Source organism: Myiozetetes cayanensis, unplaced genomic scaffold (genome assembly GCF_022539395.1).
Source record: "Myiozetetes cayanensis isolate MyiCay16 unplaced genomic scaffold, myiCay2020 scf6-25, whole genome shotgun sequence".
NCBI lineage: Eukaryota > Metazoa > Chordata > Aves > Passeriformes > Tyrannidae > Myiozetetes > Myiozetetes cayanensis.
The window spans coordinates 45,116,004-45,137,224 of NW_026087853.1; the positions used below are offsets into that span (position 1 = coordinate 45,116,004).

The 21,221-nt window shown below is 37.4% G+C and overlaps 1 protein-coding gene across 4 annotated transcripts in view; it reads right to left on the reverse strand.

Moving 5' to 3' along the window:
* Positions 1-862: 862 nt before the first annotated feature.
* CHID1 (chitinase domain containing 1) overlaps positions 863-21,221 on the reverse strand; it is a 105,262-nt gene continuing 84,903 nt past the window's right edge. For all 4 annotated transcript variants that reach the window (XM_050336911.1, XM_050336908.1, XM_050336912.1 and 1 more), the window contains 3 exons: positions 7,279-7,359; positions 3,192-3,234; positions 863-1,129 (listed from right to left, as the gene is read on the reverse strand). In XM_050336911.1, the coding sequence (XP_050192868.1) occupies positions 1,031-1,129; positions 3,192-3,234; positions 7,279-7,359 (223 nt within the window). In that variant the 3' untranslated portion in view covers positions 863-1,030. The remainder of the gene's footprint in view (positions 1,130-3,191; positions 3,235-7,278; positions 7,360-21,221) is intronic.

The following is a 21,221-nucleotide window of genomic DNA, read 5'->3' on the forward strand; positions in this document are numbered from 1 at the left end:
CAAACACAATATTATAGACCAAAAAGCAGGAACACAAATTTTTTTAGCCTGTCTTTTAAACTGATCGGTTGTTACAGCTTTTGGCTTCATAAAAAAAATCTGTATTATGGAGAAAAAAAAGCATCACTGTGTACAGTACTAAAGAATGACAGCTTCATGCACAAAGATGCTGACCACATTCACAGCACCTGGGGGTTGTCAGAGCTGCTGTGGGGCTCTGTTGAGGACGTGGAATCCATTGTGTCCCTGGAATCCATCATTAGTGCTAAATGTTACAGCTCCCACAAACCAGCCATTAACTAGTGCTAAACACTGTAAACTGAGACACTAAGCAGGCTAAGCAGAATAGAGAAACCACAGAGCATCTCTTGTAAAAGAACCAATTTAGAAACAAGCCATAAATTGAGATTACTGTGACTTTGAACTACTTAAGGAAGTACCCAGTGTGAAAAAACAGAGCTAACAGCTTAGCTTGTCAGTGCTTGATTTTCTACCAGCTTGAGGGAAAGTCTTCTAACTGGTCTCTCCCACGACATTTTATGTTCACTTACCTCATCAGAAGACAACAAGATGCAGAGGGTCCAGTAGATAATCAATTTGCTGGACGTAATCTGATGGATTTATTTGTTTCCTTACTTTGGTTATTACCAGCAGCTTTTTGAGAGATCTCCGTCTGAAGTTTTGATCAGATGGAATCAACTTGCTCATTTTATTTCTTGTAGAAAATACTTCAGAAAATATTTTCAACTCTGACTCCATCCAGCTTTGTTGGTCTCTTTTTAATGACTCTAAATTCAGGACCTTTAAGAAAAATTTCTGTGGTTTTTTTTACTCTGAATTTTATCAGACATCAACAATCACATCTGTGTGGCAAATCAGAAAAGGTTCTTTATTGGGAAAAATGCAAATTTAATACAGATATTATGTAAATTACAAAAAATGTTTTAAAGATCACTTCTCCAGGATACCCAACTTAATTGAAGGTGGAACCCTCCGTGAAGCAAACAAAAGTCTCAGATCATCTCTCATTTTAAAGCAGGTCATAAAAATAGTCCAGGCCTTGTCCCAGTTCCCAGATGGATATTCCGGTGCCCAATTCTTTTGCAAGCTCTACACGCAACTGGATGGACTAAGACAAAGACAAATAAAGCAATTACATGCGAGATATCAGACACTCCACACTGCCATGACGTCGAGCCATTATCAGACCTTTTAAAAACATCTATCCTTGAACCAAGTACTGACAAACCTAGTCTGTAGTTCAAATACTCTCTGGTTAGCAAGCAATCATTCAGTAAGAGACACTTAATCGTACCAGTTAATTCAGTGACCTAATAAAAGATCACCAGCTAAACTGACAAAATGCCACAGAAATAAATCAAATTTATGAACTATGCAAAGGACTATTCTAATTTAGGCTATCGTTTCACAATGTATAGAAATTCTAACCCTTCCCAAAAATGTCTCAGGGGTAAAATAAAACTTTATCACTAAAGACAATCAGAACAACTTGTCAAATACCATCAAGATCTCTTGCCTACCTTTGCCTTTTCCCAGGACAGAGTCACAATTTACATTAACACAGTTCTCTTTTTAAGAGATTTGTGGAGATAATATTGAAAAATATCTGTATTTTATCTCCAACCATTGAGTTAAAGTTAGTTTAGCCATTGGTTTACAAGGGAAGTAATGCCACAATTCATGTTCTGCACTTTTTTTTTTGATTCAAACAACAAAAATAATTATTTTTCAACCTTTCGCTTTCAGGTTTTCTTATTTTGAAGTGCAGCACTGCAATGTTTAAACTACTCACACTGGGGATGTGTTTAAAACTAATTTCCATGGAAAAGAGAATAAAGCATCAAGGTATCATTAAGAGATCCACTGGGCCTAGTGTTCATTACTGCTTTTGACTAATCTTGAACAAGCTAATTTTGAACAACATACCAGCAATTACACCATTAATAAGAGAAAGAAACACATTTATCATGGAGTAATAACATTCAGTGTTTCCTGACCTTCTTGATCAATATTCTTTGATTTGCCCCAGCATACAAATCTCAAAATATTTAAGTACAAGCCTGTTGAAAATGGAACCATGCATTTACCAGCCACCACAGCAGAGAAGAAATAGTGAAAGAAATGCACAGGAGTGAGTGTTCTTAACCTGGTTAGTACTGACAACGCTAGGGTGAAATCCTTCCACAAGGCCAAAGAGAAGGCAGCATAACAGCACAATCTTATCTTTTTGCTGGTATGTTCACAATGAAATTTCTAACACTGTAAGGCAGGTACTACTAGGAAGAACATAGTTAGACATGGTAATTAATACCCCATATGTGATGGTACTTCCACAGAATTAGGCTGATGAGGGAAAATACTAATGGTGCTTAAGATAACAATCCTTTTCAGGAGAACAGACTTAGATCATTTCACATTAGTTTATCCATAAAAAATGTCTCTGTTCTCTGTAAATATTATATAGTTTCACTACAGAGGCAATTAATTCCCTTCCAATAGGAAAAGCCAGCAGAGGCTTAACATACTGCCTTTAGTTTAATTTGAGAAAATCTAAAGATAACTTCCTAGGAACTAAGGCTGCAAGTAACCATTTTATTCTGTATTCTGGTATATCACAGACCAATGTGTAGACAGAAATTACATGCCCTGCCAAAGGACTTGTAAGGCCAAAGGCCTAAGTTTTCAAAACTCTAAAATATATTCCCTAGAAACAGAACTGAAGAATATGGGGATGAAGGCTGATGGGGAGAATCAGGACCCTGTTACAGGAAAGGCAAAAGTTCTCCAAGCTTTCAGCCAATTTGAGGAGAGGGAAAATTTCTTTGGTCTCTTGTCTGACAATCTGTTAATGATGTGTCTGATAGTACATTAACTGTGTACTTGAAATCCTCTCACAGCACTGGTTTGTCCTAGTGTGTCTTATCTCTAGACATGGTTTATCTTCAGAGATCCCAAAACCCCTTGATCCATGAGAAGGAAAAAACAACCTTCTTGTACAGGCAGCTGAAGCTTTGAATCGTAACAATTTACATAACATTTAGATGAGGGTAAACTTCTTTCACAAAAGCTTCAGCTCAGTTCAACATTTTCTGAAATGTCCCAATAATGCAACAAATCAAGTAAATAGTTCTGTCCTCTTACAGCCCTCTGATGTGAAAAGTGACACCTACCTTCAGTGTTGGGTAGAAGACGGCATGTTTTCCTCCTTTATTTCTGCAAAACAGGAAAACCAAATAGTTACAATAGCTTTGATAGATTCCAATAGGATTTTTTAAGCTAAAGTTGGAATTCAAAACCAGTTTTATTTCTTTTCTACTAAAAGGAAACAAACTCAGTGCTGAAGAAAACTGCCAACTTTGTTTTGAAGAAATTATTGCTAATAAAATTAAGATATGCTAGTATGTTTAGCACATGAGCATTAATACACACATATCAAAGACAAAGACTACTTGCCATTTAATAACTCATATCTTTGAGGTTTCTCACCCAGTGTTCATTCCACTCTGGAAGCTGAGGCGCTGTTTCTATGAACTCAAGACACTTTTGCTATCAATTACCATTTCTTCTGCACTCTGGCTACTCTGTCTCCTCATGGCAAGCTACAGCCAAAATCTTCTCTACTTCTCTTCCTCTTCTACTGCAGATAAGAACTTCTACTCCTGCCCCTTTTCTACTGTATATGCAAATACATCACAGCACATAAATCCAAAAAGCTACTGGGAGAAGGTACACAACATATCTAAAAGTTAAGTACATAACTGTGGCACCGTCCTGCAGGTATTGGTTGCAGGTAAATTTGTCAGACAGATTCTCCTGTCATGATTCAGATGAAAATCCCAAACTCCTTTATGCATAACACACTTCACCCAAGAACTGGTTACAACGAAATACAATATAGGCAGTCAGACAAGACACTGATTTACCCATACTAGTGGCCTTTAAGGAGGACAAGTCTTAAAGGAGGTGAAAGAGGCTTTTGAGGTGAAAGAGGATATCTTCACAGGCAAGCCCAGAAAGCACAGGCTCAACAAGTGGGTGGTGAGGTATGTTGAGAAGTGTCTGAATGGCAGATGCCAGAGGGCTGTGATCAGTGGCACAGTCTAGTTGGCGATACGTCACTAGTGGTATCCCCCCAGGTTCAATAGTGGGCCCAGTATTGTTTAACTTAAAGGACATGAGTGACGGGGCAGATGCATCTTCAGCAAGTTCACAGACAAAGCTGGGAGGAGTGGCCGATATCCCGGAGTGCTGTGCAGCCCTTCAGGAGGACCTTGACAGGTTGGAGAGGTGGGTACTGGAGAACCCTCTGAAATTCAACGAAGGCAAATGCATCTGGGGAGAAATAGCCCCATGCACCAATAAAGGCTGGGGAAAGCAGCTCTGTGGAGAAGGATCTGGAGGTCCTGGTGGACAGCAAGCTGTCCAAGAGCCCTTGTAGCCAAGAAGGCCAATTGTATCCTGGGGTGCATTAGGAAAAGCATTGCCAGCAAGTTGAGGGAGGTGATCCTGCCCCTTTACTCAGCCCTGGTGAGGCCTCCCCTGGAGTGTTATGTCCAGCTTGGGCTTCCCATCAAGAAAGATATGGAACTCTTGGAGTGGGTCTAGTGGAGGGCAACAAAGATGAGAGGAGACTGCAGCATGTCACCTGTGAAGAAATGCTGAAGGACCTGGGCCTATTGAGCCTTGAGAAGAAAAGACTGAGAGACTGAGATGGGACCTTATCAATGTCTATAAGTCTCTAAAGGGAGTCAAGAGTACAGAGCCAGGCTCTACTTGGTGATGCTGAGCAACAGAATGGGAGACCTTTCGGAACACAGGAAGTTCTACCTGAACATGGGGAAGAACTTCTTTACTGTGAGGGTGACAGAGCACTGACACAAGTTGCCCAGACAGGTTGTGGTCTCCTTCCCTGGAGATATTCAATAGCTGTCTAGATACAATCTTGAGTAATGTGCTTTAGAGCTTGAGTAGGGAGGTTGGACTAAATGACCTCCAGTGGTCCCTTCCAACCTTAACCATTCTGAGATTCCTTGATTTTATGGAAAGGCAGACACTGAAAATAGAGGATCCAAGAAGTCATCTCATAAGAGATGGTTTGATACCATATCATAGTAAACACACTGAGATATTTTGTTGCAACTGGATGACAAAATTGTCAGACAGTAAAAGAGAGTTGTGCCTACTAAATGCTCATCTAAAAAAGATGAAGACATTTGGTTTTCAGCTGCAAACTGTGAAAGATTTTCTCTGATTCCCTGAATTACTGGCTTTTCGGTTAAATTAAATGCTAGCTGTATAAAATATAGAGACAGGGCAAGCTACACTGGGCACAAAAACCGAGGCTGCATTTTAAACCCCTTATAATGAGAAGGACGAGCTACAAGTCATCTCACAGCACCACTTGAGCAGTTAGGCAAGGAGGAGATACAGAATACATGGGCAGACCGAGCAGGAATTGCTCCTAAAATCTCACAGCTTACATAAATGAATACTTACCTGTGCGCTTCGACGAGCACTCAGAGACAGCAGATTTCTGCAACTATTTGTAATAGGCAGTCTCTGCCTGCTACATGAAATCGTTAGCTGTGCTTTTTCTTAAAGATTCATGATTTCATTTCTTAGCCCCTGCAGACATGCAAGGTTTCCAGGTGAGATGCTTCACCAGTGAAGCGTATTTCAGGCCTGGCTGCCATCCCTGTCCAATGTAACCGAACCTTTGGAAGCTGAAGTGGTAACTGAGAAAGAGTTCCCTTAAATAACCCTCCCCTGGAGCCAGCTTAACCACTGCAGAATCACTGAGCCACACAGCTGCCTGCAAGCACAAGTGAAGTTCAGAGTGATTTTCAGACACAGCGTGCTTTACGCATCAGAAATTCCTCCAGGAAGGCCACACACAAGAACCTCCAAAGATTGGCTTTCAAAGGCAAATGATGCCACCTTAGTGACAACCTGTCCCTTTCCCACAAATTCCTTTTGCAAGGGGCTGTATCAGAAACGTGATTCAGACATGAATCCCAGAAGCAAGCCATTCAGAGAGAGCCCTCAGGTTTACCCTTTTGAGAGTAAGTTTTCACCCAGCACTCGTTTTGTCTCCATTTGGATTGCGCATTAGAGATCAGTGAAACAGAGCTTCTGGTTTATCCCCCTTTGGCTAACAAAAGACTTGGAATTGTTTGCTTCAAAGTAACTTTGCAACAGGATACCAAATAATTAAATATGAAGGAACACAGATCCCAGTCCTTTCATACAAAAACAGAAAACAAATTAAAACACTGGTGAACAACAGATTTTTTTAAAATTCTTTTGCCTGATAAGAAATACGAGTTGCTGAGAAGTCAAAAGAAAATTACAGGCTGAGAGAAACCTTGAAAATTAAACTAAAAATATAAAAATAGAACATTTTTTAGGGTTTGGGTTATTTTTACATTTAAAAATATGTAAAACAAGAAAGTATTTTGGAAATAACAAAGTAGTTCTGATTTCTTTTTCCTAAAGCACCCTAAAATGTGTTTTACTCTACTTTTCAGTGGTGTGTCTTCACATTAACAATACATTGAGTAATATACAAGACACAGCTTTGCAGAAGTAGTAGGATTTGTTTGAATCATTTTAGTATATTTTTTGTATATTTGCATAAAAACAGCAAATTATCAGAGGATTAATAAAATGTTTGGGCGGGGTGTGTTAAATCTATTTTAAATGGATTCTTCCTAGATCAGGAATCCTCTTGTCATTTCATGATGAAAAAGGGAGGACAAAGAAAGTTATCACTTTTAATGCTCTCAGTCCTTCTAAAAAACTTTATCTGGGAGTCAATTTTATTCCTATTACGTTTTTCTATGGTCTATTCCATTTAGTGGAAGTTTGTTGCTTGAACAATCTTATCAGTAGGACTTGTAAAACCAGGCTCTTGTACCACTGATTTTTCTCAGAACTATTTTTGGCCAAGTTACTGGTAATCACCCAACAGCTCACAGTACTAATCTCAGAGGCCCTGATTAACTAAGACTCAATAGATAACTTTGATGGATAACTCCTAGAGATGTGACTCATCAGACTTGTCTTCCAAAGATTGGTTTAGTTCATGTAATTTCATTCATCCTTCTCTGATTTTCTTCTCTTTCCTGAAGCAGTTCAGTATTGACACACAGATCACAAAGAACAGAATTTCCATTTGTTCAATTCAGTTCCATTCTATAGTCACTGGGTGGTACCCAAAAATATCTGCAAAATGGTAAGTTAATAAATATAACTCACTTTTTATATTCAAAGTAGTGTTCAGCAATTTGTTCATCCCAGACAATTTTTGGTTTGTGTTCCTTCAAGGTTTCAATGTACCTGCAAATGAAAAACATAGATATAGAATTAATTAGTCTAAGAAGCAGTTATGAAATTAAAGTGCAGAAATTGCTGAAAATGAAGTTTTACCATGTTTAGATGCTGAACACTGTATCAAAAATATCTTCTTGTTGACGGCTAATTTCTTTAACATTTTACAATTTTCCATGTTCACATTTTTAGGTTTTTATTTTTCTAAAGTGTTGTATATAAGTATCTGAAGGGAGGGTGTCAAGAGGATGGAGCCAGGCTATTCCTGGTGATGCCAAGCAATAGGACAAGAGGTAATGGGCAGAAACTGATGCACAGAAGTTCCACCTGAATACAAGGAAGAACACTGTGATCTCACACTGGAACAGATTCCCAGAGACGTTGTGGAATCTCCTTCCCTGGAGATGTTCAAAAGCTGTCTGGGCACAAACCAGTGCCTTAACCATTCCACGATTGTGTGTGATTCTGTGAATTAATTAATGTTTATCAATTGCAAATCTCTAAGGTCACACACGTGCAGGCAGTGCTTCAGTATTTCTACAGTCTGAAACCCAAAAGCACAGGAACTGAAGTCACCTCTAGGCTGTGCATAGGTGTGTCCTCCAAGGCTAATCAATGCAATTCTTAATCATAAGCCACTATATGACTTATGTAATTAGAAAAGTTCTTGTATCAAAGGGGCTTAGTTAACCTTCTAAAAATGCAATTGTCAAGGAAAAGGCACTGCTAAGTAACTCTGCATGAGAATTTTCTCCACCACTGGTTTCTTGGCATTATTCTCTTGCACGGACATTTTGAACATGGAACGGCCTACCTCACCTGGCACAAAGTGAGAACAGAGTACTACCTGTACCCAAAAAACTGCATGGGGAACTGGTTTGGAATAGCTAGTGTGGAATAGCTAGTATGCTGTAAATTTATGTTCTTGGTTATCATCTCAGTGCAGAGACAGTGTCTCCTTGTGTCTGTGTTTCTGACTGCAAAACAGAACCAAAGCTTCTGGCTGCCACATGTAAGAAGACCAGAAGATGGCAAGCTACTGCCAGTGATAGAAGCCACATGGGTGTCACACAAATAAGAGATGTATTTCCACCCCCTGTTTCTTCTGCATCTTTTTAACCTGCATCTTTGGCCATCTGTTTTTGAAAGATCTGTCAAAGCCATCTCTCTCACAATAGGTGTCATTCTTGTAACAGTTTCTCTGCTTATGACAGGAATTGGATGGAGAAATGTATTTCAAATCACCTAAATAAGAAATTTCCCTCTCCTATGTCAAAGACATTTATAACCGATTTCTATCAGCCACTATCCTGACTGCATCAGTGCTGAAATTCTACCTCACTAATATACATCAAAAGCCAAAGCAACAGTATGCATTTCCCAGTTTGAAAAAGACTTCTTCTCTTATTTGGTCTTATTCTAAATGCAATTAAAGCATTCAGCATTGCCAGGAATATCTTCTCCCTTTAGCTGTGGCTTGCTTATTCATATATTGGCAAATTGTTGCCTACTGCTAGTGGTTTTACAGAAGATTTTCATTTCATATTTACATCAAATGATGTAAAGATCAAGCCAGACATGGTGTTTATCCATCTACATAAGAAAACACGTGGGAGCAACTATTGCACTCTTCCTCTCTCACACATGTCCTGGAACAATGAACCTTTTCAAATAGTGCAAGTTAAACCTTGGAACCTGCCCATAAGACATACAAGATTTCAAGTTGTCCCACTAGAAACATATGCAAAGATATCTAGTTTTCTAAATTTAAAATTTAAGGATTGATTTTAACAAACTGTCCCATTCCACAATGACAAGGTCAGTAATGACAGGAGACAAAACTCATACAGATTATGGGACCAAGATGTTACAACCCAGAATTTCCAGCCAAGACATCCTGGCACACAGCTTTATTCCTGAATATATGACTTTGGATGGGAAGATTAGCTCAGTTAGTGGGGATTGGTGCTAATCATGTCAAGGTCATGGGTTCGATCCCTGTACAGGCCATTTACTCAAGAGTTGGACTCAATGGTCCTTGCGGGTCCTGTCAAACTCAAAATGTTCTGTAATTCTGTGACACCTGTCTGTGAAATCCTGTGCCATATTTCCCATTATCTCTGGGGTATCTTACTATGTACATCTGAAGTGGAAGGGTTCCTGTGTAAAACTGCAGCACCTGTAGTAAAACACACTCACTGGAGTCAAATTAATGCTTACCAGGCACCCTTAACACATTATCTCCCAGCTGAGGCAGTACTTGACTCAAAAAATGTTTGACATGCATTGGTTTCAAAAAATCTAAAAAAATATTAAAATTAAAAAGTGAAATTTGCCATCACACTGAGTAAGACATAGTGATATCAGTATGTCTGGGGTACCAGAGATCTATATTAATTTCCAAGTTCTCAGAGAGGAAAAGGAATGGGCAGGGAGCTCATCACAGCCAGCTTTCCTTCTTTCCACCTCTCACCTTACTCTTCTCCTTTCAAATCATATTTATTGCTATTTTACTCTCCTCTCTTTCTAATTTATCCCTCTTTCTGCTGCCACCGCCCCAGTTCACATCTGCTTTTATACTCCTATCCAGACTAATTTATTTGCTTCCTCATCTATCAGCTCCTAACTTACTACCTTTCTTCTTTTACCAAGCTGCCTCAGCACTTGCGAGAATGATAAACACTGAAAATGCAGCTTCACTGCCTCGCACTTCATATTTCCTGGGAAGTTTGTGACCATTTGCAGAGAAAGTCATGCTGTTTCTGTGGCCCTAGCCTGAAACAAAGTCATAGAATCATAGAATCAGATGGGTTGGAAAGGACCTCTGAGATCATCAAGTCCAACCCTTGATCCACTACCACCGTGGTTACCAGACCATGGCACTCAGTGCCACATCCAGTCTCATCTTAAAAACCTCCAGAGACAGAGAATCCACCACCTCCCTGGGCAACCCATTCCAATGCCCGATTACCCTCTCTGTAAAGAATTTCTTCCTAATATCTAACCAAAACCTCCCCTGGCAGAGCTTAAGCCCGTGCCCTCTTGTCTTACTGAGAGCTGCCTGAGTATCTGGATTATTGATGATAGCCTGTAACGAAGCATCAATGCAGCATATAGAAATGATAAACCTGCAGGGGTCATCAGGAATAGTAACAAAAGGCAGATGTCACCTGCATGTCCACGTTGCAAATGCATGTTCTGACATAGACAAAGGCCATTCTGGATCGTTTAAGCTGCCACACCTCTTTTATAAGGGACACCTCCTCGGTCTACAGAAGACACCAACTGTTATTTTTATCACTGATACTCCTGGTTACAAACACGCTGGGCACGGCTGGACTAAAACAAACATTCCCTTCCACAAAGCAAATGAGAAGCCAAAACATACATATTATGGAGTTGTAAAGTTAGTCCTGGCAAAGATGTGCATCTCTGAACAACACTGATGTTGTTACACCTGCACACTATTGCATTTTACTGTGCGTTCATCTAACATAAAGGATCCAGACGAAAGGTTCTCAAGATTTATGGCTGGTGTTCCTTTTCTAAGATGCTTTTCTTCCAAAACATGAAAAATGGCATGGCCCTGGAATATGTTAAGGCAAAAACTACAATCTGTGAAGATAAATACCTGAAGATAAATACCTGAAGAAGGTATTTATCTTCACGGATAATGCTTTGTTCAGAGTATGAAGGAACCAGTCTCTAGTATATCTTTTGCAACAAGAATATATATTCTAGGAAAAGAGATAGCTTCATATAAAGTTCTTAGACTGGGATTTTTTTATGAAGGTTAACTTTTTTAATCCTCAGATGCTTTGCTTTACTAGTCCTGAGTCACTCTTCAACAAAAAACTTTGGTGGAAAGGAAACCACTACTGAGCATACATTGCATTTTGATGCTCTTTTCTAACACTTTATATTTTCTCCTCAGTTCTCACATGAACAAAACTCTGACTAAAAGCAACAGGTCACCAGTCAGAATGAAGGATCATTTGCTCCTGCTGCAAGAAACTGAGTTTATCTTCCACTATAGCAAACTTGAGTGATTCAATCAAAGGATAAAAATACTTTTCAGCTTGAAAATCTCTACCACACATTTTCTTTCAGTTTGCTTCAGTTACAAAAGACTTAGTTATTAAACTGTGAACCTACCAGGAATTGTGTCTCCATATCTATCAACAGTGCCTATGCATGGCAACAAATGTTTTAGAGTCAACTGGATAGGGTCCATCTTCCCCCTTTATAGGAAGCTTATCTCTTAATAAAAGTAAGAGAAGTCACATAAAAGGCCATATTCTAAAGCTCAAGAGTTCAGATTTCTAATGCAAAACAAATATAGAGAAATAGCTACAAAACAGTTTTCACAGTAGTACTTCTAAGGACATTCCCTATCTTTTTACATATTTTCAAAAAAAGTTCTGGTCCATCTCCCCATTGCTCTGTGTACATCACAACACTGTCTGAAAGGACAAATGCCCACCATCAAAACAAGACTTTTCAGAGGGATATATATGTAACACCTGTAATTCAACCCCCTTTTTAATTTTATCTATCTTGACAATTTCCATTTTAGGCTTTTCTTAAACTATTTCCTTTTTGGTGAGATAAAATGTCAAGAAAAAATACAATCTGGAAACATTTAAAAAACTTAAATTGAAAAGGTTTTAAAACTCAGAATTTATTTTGCCTTCTCTGTGTCTTAGAAGATTATATCTAAAGAGCAGATGTAAAATTTCTGAATATCCTACAAGCTACCAAAGGATTCAGCCATGAAACTAACAGTTTGGATAAAGGATACCTTCGATGGTAATAAATGAAAACACAAAGGGAAGAAAATTTGAAAAAGAAAAAAGATTTTAGAGAGATTTTGAGCTTCCACTCAGTCCCTAAAATTGCAGCTTGCAAAAGGTAAAGATGCCCTGCAATTTAACAATCTTTAGATATCAGCCTTTAAAATAGTCTTGTGAGCATGCATATAGTTATCAAAAGCTTAGCAGCAGAGTCAATAACAGCATAACACTATATATGTGTACATATATATATAAATATATATATATATACACAGCTTTGCATAGTGTGCAGTAATAAAGGTCAGCAATAGATTGAACAATTAAGCTTTCACTGAACTGGTTCCCTCAGGATCACTTAAGCACCTTTTTACTCATCTCCTCTCACCATTCAATACCATATTTACTATTATGTAAGCATAAAATTCCAGCTTTAAAATGTGGTGAAGTTGCACACCACTGCATCTCTTGCTTGCACATTAAAGAATTCAGATTTTTCTAACAGAAATCCCACAAGTTCTTCCAAAAGCAAATAGGTTATCCAAGAAAAAGATAGTTACTACACATGTTCTAGATCATCAAAAGAACGCACTTACATTAAAACAGTTTTTACTCTGATGATTTATGCATTTGAGAGGAGTGGAGAGCACACTCTATAAGCATGTTTACAGCGTGTGTTACTTGAAATTAGTTCTGTTATGATCCTTGGATTATTTAACGTAAAACAACTTTAAACCAAATACAGTTTGCAGAGAGAAACCAATCTTTTACCTGTTAAAGTATCCAAATAGCAGCCTAGAAATGAAAAATCTATAAGTAAGTATTATCTTTCTCTGTTGCTGCTTGCACTTTGCCAGTTTTAAAAGGAAATAAGAATATTTCTACTATTTTAATAGTAATAGGTTTTCAACAAAGTAGTTTCTCTGGGTGTGTTGCTTTCAGTAACTTTTATAAAATCATTCTCACTGATTCCTTCACAATGCTTCATCACTGACTTGACAGATGACACTTTCCAGTGTTTCCACACTGCCACACCAACCTCACACAAACCTACTGACCTTCTACCTCCTGCCTTGATACCCCAGCCCAACGAAAACAAGCAGAACCTCAGTGACATTTCTACCATTACTCTGGGCTCTTCAGAAGTGCTCCTTGTTTAGCATTCTCAAAGTAACTTAGAAACAATAATACTTTGGTGAACACAACTGCAGAGAGGTAGCCAAGTATTCCTATTTTACAGAACTGTAAAGACACAGAAGACAACGTCAAGCTTTTCAGAAGCATCCTTGTCTCTTGTCTCAAGAAAAAATGAGCATCAAAACCTTTCAGTGCCTTACTGTGGCTACAGAAGAAAATACAAACATTACAGCATTGCTATGTATGTGTACATGGGTTTACATGTTAATAGTGGCCCTTATTATCATTTAAGTTGACAGAGATTTTATAAAGAGACTCATCTGAGAGTGTACACAATGCTACGCTGGTAAATTACCCAAGCACAGCTGAAAGTGATGTAGTACATGCTAATGTTTCTCAGTATAACCAAAATGGTGGTTCTTTACCAAAAAAAGCTCACAAGCTTACAGTTAGATACTGATTTATGAATAGAAGTAATCACACACAAGGTAGAAAGGTGTGAAAATTTCTTTATATATTTAAGATTCTGACTCAAACTGACAGATACGAGAGGAAGATATGAAAATCTCCCTAAAGAAAACAAGATCTTTATGTCTAAGGCAATAAATATTTCTCAGACAATGAAGATGTAACTAGATTGAGGCAGAAGGCTGGCATATGTGTTTGTGTACCTCCAATAACACATTGCTGTGCAGCAGAGTTACTGTTTCTAAAGGAGAACTGAAAACATGTATTGTTGAGAAAGCCTATAGGTGATTCTTTCCTCAGTCAGAGTCAGAACAGTGCACTGCCATTCCTGCAACTTAATGTCCATCCTTCACAGAAGAAACAAAGGTCCTAATAAATTCCTATAAGAATTGGTAAAAATATTAGTTCTTCCTAGACTATACACCACAGAAGCTTAAATTCTGCTCCATCTCACCCAATAATCTGGTTTACTACAGAATCTGAGACAAGACAGAGTGTCTTTGCTTAAAAATACTTCTCAACATGATGAAAACTAATGCTTGTTTATCCCTACAGGCTTCTTTCAAGAACCAGCAGGTTCATCCTAAAAATAAAATCTCTGAAGATAAAACTGCTAGTTTAAGGGCACATTTCCTGAAATGTTTAAGTAACGCTCAGTTGGGGTTGATGCTTTTTCAAAGACATTACTCCAAGTTCAATACTGTGCTCCATTCTTCCAAGAACTGACGTAATAGGCACTTCATCTCAAAAAACGGGGCTGTATATCTGTGGATGCAAGGCTGAACAAAGTTCAGATATGCTAATATATCTGCTGCTCAGCTTCAGCTGCAAATAACAAAAACTAAAACCAAGCTACTTCTGTTGCATGTCAGATTGGATTTTTGGGGGTTTCTTTTATACGCATCATAAAAACTTTACAGAGTTTCCTCTTGCTCAAAATATACATATCAGCTATATTCATACAGTGCTATGAAGATTATCTATGAAAACTGTTACACTGGATTTGGAGCCTGGACAGATTCAGATAATCTTAATTCAGTGCATAGGAAATGAAATTTGATCCACTCCAGCTATGAAGTTTGAGTGCAAACTCATCTACTTTGATATTCTTAATTCTTCCATTCCTACTTCATTAGAAGGTACATATAGAAAAATCACATTTCTTTTCCACCCTTGCCTAAAAGGTCAGATGGTCTTAATGCCATTAAATACCACTCCAAGCTCTTCCAGTTGCTTCTTGTGTCTCTCTCCAACCATTCCTGAACTAAAATCATCCCAACACAATCCAAGGTCAATAGCAACATCATCCACCAGATTTAACAACCAGAAAAGCAGGCAGGAACATCTTTTCCTCACCCTGCATCAGGAAAGGAGCAGTGCAGTTCTTCTTCCGAGCCCCCACCTCACCCTGTGGTTGCCTGGAGGCCTGTGCCAGGTAGGTGCTCACATCCTCTCTTTCCACAGGGTTGCTAAGAGGCCCTGGCTGAGAGAGATGGCCAGGGACCAAGCCCCACGCAGGGCACAGTCATGGAAAGGATACACTTGGCAGCAAAGGAGAAAGAAAGGGAACGTACATTGGGTGCAAGCAGCAGAAAGCCCCAAGGATGGGACAAGGACACTGTGACTGAAGGGGAGCATCTGCTGGAGGTGTAGCTCCCAAATGACTCTCTCTAGTGTCAGGCAGAGCACAAAACCTGCAGGCTGCAGGACACTGGGTGTGTAAAACTGATTCAGGTCAGCAACTGCCTTAAGAGAGAAATGTTGTCTCTGTTCTCTCCCCAGAAAGAGGAGAAACAGTTTAGGCCAGACAGAAGCAGAGTTGTCTGCAAGGAACCAGAACTTCAGGTGATGAAAAGAAATAACTACAATACAAGACTGAGAAAGCTGACTGCCACTTGGATTCCCTTTGCCTCACAAGGTGCTGAGAGCGAGACACCTCCAAACAGCCTCAGAAGTGTGTTCAGATTCCTTAGCTGATAATCATATCAGCCCTACAATTTCCACTACTTTTGTCAATAAGAGATTTGGCTGCTTAAAGAAACACCATCAAAGAAAGGTATTGGTAAAAGGATGATCTGAACACCAAACATGGGTAAAAAGATAACAGAAGCACAGCTCAGGGCTATTTTCTTGCCATTTAGTAGTTATAGACGTGCAGTAATAAATTTAAATTATCAAGCACAATACAGCAGATCGTTTCATATAAAAGAAATAATAAAGTCCATCCTCGACTGGAAGGATTGTAACTAAAGAAGGTAACTACACTAAAGGAAAATCTGTGGCCAATCAGTAAATTCTACAAACCTCCAGTGTCCTATGAAGCTACAAACTATATACTCTTTTCCATCTATTGGCACCAAGTGAAGAGAAGAGCAAAGAACATCGTTGCTGACCTTCAATTTAATATTTCATACTTGGCAGAGGGACCTTTCTCCTCTCAATTGACGGGACACCAGCAGAACTCACGTAAGACTTACAGACTTTGTTTTTTTGACAAAACAGAATTATGACAAATTCATGCAAATTACTATTAATCTCTCATAAAACATGCAAATCTCAGAGGGTTAATACATTTTCAACACGCCTTAGAATAATCTAGATGGCATATCATTCCTCCTTTTTTGACTTGAATTGAAGACAGGCTATGTAATAATAAACTATGTTTAAACCAGTGAGAGTGGAGGTTCATGCCCTTTTAAGAATCTATCTTCATCAGGGCAGTTAAGTACATATTTGAGAACACAGCTTTTAAATCTCTTGATACTTAGTTAAACTAATACATATTCATGTGACAGTGTTTTCAGTTTTAAAGAAAAGCTTGGCACTTTTCATCACGACAAAAGAGCAGAACATCTTCCATATCTTTCCTGTACAACAAATATTTGTATATTTTTATCTTATATTGGTTTCTGCTGAACACACATATCTCTGCCTGCTGCTAAAATTTGTTAAAACTAAACTTTAAAGCAAAAACCAATATGCATATATTTATTAAAAATTATTTCCAAAATACCCTGTTACTTAAATGAAATGGTAACACTTGGAGTGCAAATCAAGGGACAAAATGATGACCATCATATTTATTATTTTTTCCATTAAACTAACTGGAAATTTCAAAATGCTATACTATTTATCTTAAACAGGCATGTATATATTTTATTCTTATTTTTAAATTAAACACTACTTATCACACTACCCCTAAGTATGGCCCTCTCAGAGGATTTTCAGTTTGCTGAAGAAATTGTAGATTTAGAGTAACAGTGAAAAAGAGCATTATACTCATCATATGTAGGATCTGTGCAAATTCTAAAATTTTGGGGAAGTTAGAAAATAAATCCTTTTGCTGTGTTTATATGACAGAAGTTTGTTTTTTGCAATTATTTGAGCAAATTCAGACAGTAAGTGTTCACAATTTATCCTAATACACCAATGAAGGTAAATCAGTAAGGCATTTATGTATCTGAAGTTGTTCCATATGCAAACATATTGAATTGCAATAACACTTTCAAAATATCAGTCTGCACTCCCTACAGAAGTCATCCAACACATGGAGCAATCACCACTACAGCTGTATAATTAATAAAAGAAGAATGTCCTTTAAACACTTGCTAACTGTAAAACCAAACAAATTAAATATTAACAAACACTATGATATGCATGTAACAAAGGTAAATACTGAAAGCCCAAAGCAAAATTAAAGAGCAAACATCCTGCAAGGCACCAATTAATAAAAACGTAGGAGAAGAGAAACTGATACAATGTGGAAGGAAGAAACGTCTATTTTTAATTTTTTTAGAAACAACTGTTAGGGAAAAAAGCTTTCATTTACCTGTTTTCTTCTGATTTCATCAGTGAACATTGGTTTTTTCAAAGGCTCAAGAAAAACATCTGATTGCTTTAATTAAAAAAAATTGTTTCTATTGAATTATGTCTAGCAAGATAGCGAAAGGTTCATACCCACAAACAAGTCAACTTTTCTACCTTAAGGCAGGCCTGAGGGGAGAAGTAAAGCTCTACTTTTTATTGCAAAGAGCTATTTCAAAACCATATGGCAGAAGTGCCACTTGGGAATAACTCCCTGTGTCCCACATACCCAATTATCACAAGCTCCTGCTACAGTCATATGCACAGAGATGAGGTATGAATGACCTTGTTGGGTAAAGAAAACATAAAGAGAGGGTGATAGCAAAGCTCAGAGATGAAGAGAAACAGATGGGACTGTCAGCTGTAGAACCACAAAGCCCAGCAATGCAAGGACATGGATAACGTGGGGAATATTGCTTGGATTAGATGAAAAAGTTCCAACTACAGTCACTGAAAGACTTACTGACCTACATTTGGGATTGGTGAGGCTTTTGTTGGGTAATACTTTAATTGTACTTACTTTTCTATAAAGCAGAGGGCTGTAATCTCTTCCTATTCCGCTTAGCATAGCAGCTATTGCAGTAAGTGTCAGTACTGCTTTACACACGTTGTAATCTACAATAAATACCGCAACACTTCAGAAGTTCTTTTATCTCAATCCCCTCCTCAGGATGACACAGTTTTCTCTTTAAGTAAAGAACTATTACTGCCAGATGATGGATTCTGTACTCAGCATTAAAAAGGAGAATCAAATCCAGAAGTTCTGAAGAGAAATAAGAATTACCTCCTCAGACCAGGGAAAAATGCGGGTTCTTGGCTTATTAATAGGCTTTGACTCCATAACTAGGATTGGTTGAACTAGCTTTGCTGATTGATTTGAGCACTTGCTGACTTGAAATCCCAAATATTATACTGTTAGTAATCTTTCCCTTCTGCAAAGCTCCGTATTTGTAGATTGTGATGGTTAATGTCTTTGATCTCAGAATGTTTCCATGCAGAGGATGGAAAAACATAAGAACCTGCTGCAACATGATTGACAGCCAAAATACAGAGAAACACACTGAAAAGTCCAAAATGGATTTTATTTGGCCATTTGTCTATGTGGGTATCACACTGGGGAAGAGTTAAATACATCACACGTGTTAGAGCTTTCTTAAGCTGAGAAGAACAGACAAAGGAATGAAAAATAGATTGGGGCCAAGAGGTAATTTTTATCCATTAATGTTTCTGAGCATGGAACAGCAATTCAAATATACTGGATAATTTTTTGGATCCTGGGGCATGAAGAGACAGATTACGAGACCTATTAATTTATATTCATGAAACATATTCCAATTACAAGTAGTTTCTGACCCTTTCTGGCCCCATAGCCATTGCAAGAACCTCTTTAATTACTTTCCTCTTTTGCAATAAAATACAATTAAGCAGCACTAATTATTTGACACAAGGTATTTTAAGATGGAAGAGGCTAACCAGTTGCTATAACAACATAATTTAAGGAACTTGACTGGCAGGTATTACAGATTCTCCTCCCATGGCAGAACAGTTTTGTTGTGCACTCCCTTTTTCAAACGTATCATCTTTGTTGTAATTTGTACCTACAATAAAATAAGAACATACTGAACAGAAGAGTGCTGAAAGAATTCACAAAACCATCAAATTGTCACAGCATTTCACACTTTGGGATGATGTATAAATATTAAGTGATTATGATAGAGTTGGAAAGGCTACTAATTAAAATAAAGATCCTATGTGGAAACAAGTTCTTCCTCTGAAAGACAGAAGTCTGGGGTAATGTTATAAATTAAATTAGACAAAAGCAATACCAATCCAGTCAATAATGGTGGGGATTTTGTATGATAAAACAGTGAATTCTCCCTCCATGGGCAGCAACTCTAGATGCCAAAATATATTATTATTCCTTAGAAATTTTGCAACAGCATTAGTAAAAAAAAAATTAATTAGAAAAAAATAGGACATATCTGAAAATTATAATTCTAAGAATTATAATAATATTATAATTATAACAAATATAATTATATTTCTTCACATGATTCCAGATTAATTATCATTGTGTCCCCTAAAAGGTCACAGCAGGAAAGTGGAAACTAAGAAGTTACCAAGCTGCATAAGTATATTCCATGACAAGATTGTCTAACGCCAGGAGCACACTTTGTTCAAACTTAAGGGCTGATGCAAATTACACTGTTCACCATCTGAACTTGGTCAATCACTCAGATTCAAGTTTTATTTTTAACACAATGAAAGGATGAGTAATTCAAAAGGAATTCAGAAAGGTACTCAGTTTTTACAGATACAAAACCATCATTCTGTAAAGAATTGGTTCTATAATTTTGAGTGCAGAAAGACAATACATGAGATTCAGAGAACCACAAATACTCTTTCATTCCAGCAAATGTATGCTGTTCACAATAAAATACAAGCAACATATACAAGTTTTCTTACCTTTTCATTTGAGTTACTGGATAATCAAAATTAAATTTAAAGCTAACGCAAGTTATTTGTGTTTGTTTTTACCCAGAGGTTAACTCATTTCTTGAAAAGATTCAGCTCTAATAATCAAAATTAATGGAAATCAGATTATTCAGAAATTCTAATTAAAATTAGAACTTTATAACTGTATTATCTGTCATTAACTACAACCCCCTACCATTTTTTCAGTATTGTATCAATCATATCTCTTTCCTTGAACAGACAAAGCCTAAACTGTGCTCCACTGCTAGTCAATGTTTGCACACAGTAGTGCACAAGTACTTGCATTTGGACCCACAAATATTTCCAAAAGAGAATTTAGTTAAATCATAAATTAAGAAATTACTGAAACGTTAAGATATTTTAGTAATATTTAAATAAACACAATAAAGTTTATAGAAATAAACTGAATATGTTTATTTAGTAGTTAAAATTAGTTAAGTTTCATTGTGCAAACAGCAACAGCATTTCTGCTGTTTAATTTGATTTTCAGAATTTACAAGTGTCTACTATTAAACATAGCATTCATATTCTGTAACAAAAAACATGTTCAAGGTTTTGCTTTCTTTTCAAAAGATTTTAAATCTTACATAAATTTCTTAATTTTTAAAATTTGTAAGGAGCTTTAAAGATTCTCATCCTAAAGTCTATGAAATATTTCAGTATGACATCCTTGAATATTTTCATATGAAAGCTCATACGAGGACATACTGTATGAATTTTCTGGGGGTAAAAATTACAGTAATATCATCATCTTTACCACCCCAGCATTAATATGGAAGAACAGCTGATAGAACAAGTGCATGAGAATTAATCACAGGATTCATATTCATGTATCATATTTAGAGAAAGGAAAATAAATTAAAAGGATCAAAGAAGCCATTTAAAAGGACATAAATATAGTAGGCTAAAACCAACTATAAACACAAACCAGGTTTTGCTAGAAACATGCATAAGGGATATTACATTTTACCTCCAATGTTACTGCTGTTCTACAGAAGGGCAAGACATCTACATATAATACAAATACCTTCAATTTTCCCACACAGTACTGAAGTCTACTGGCTCAGGATTTCCACCAGTATTTAAACAACCATCGACTACTATTTGACTTGCCTG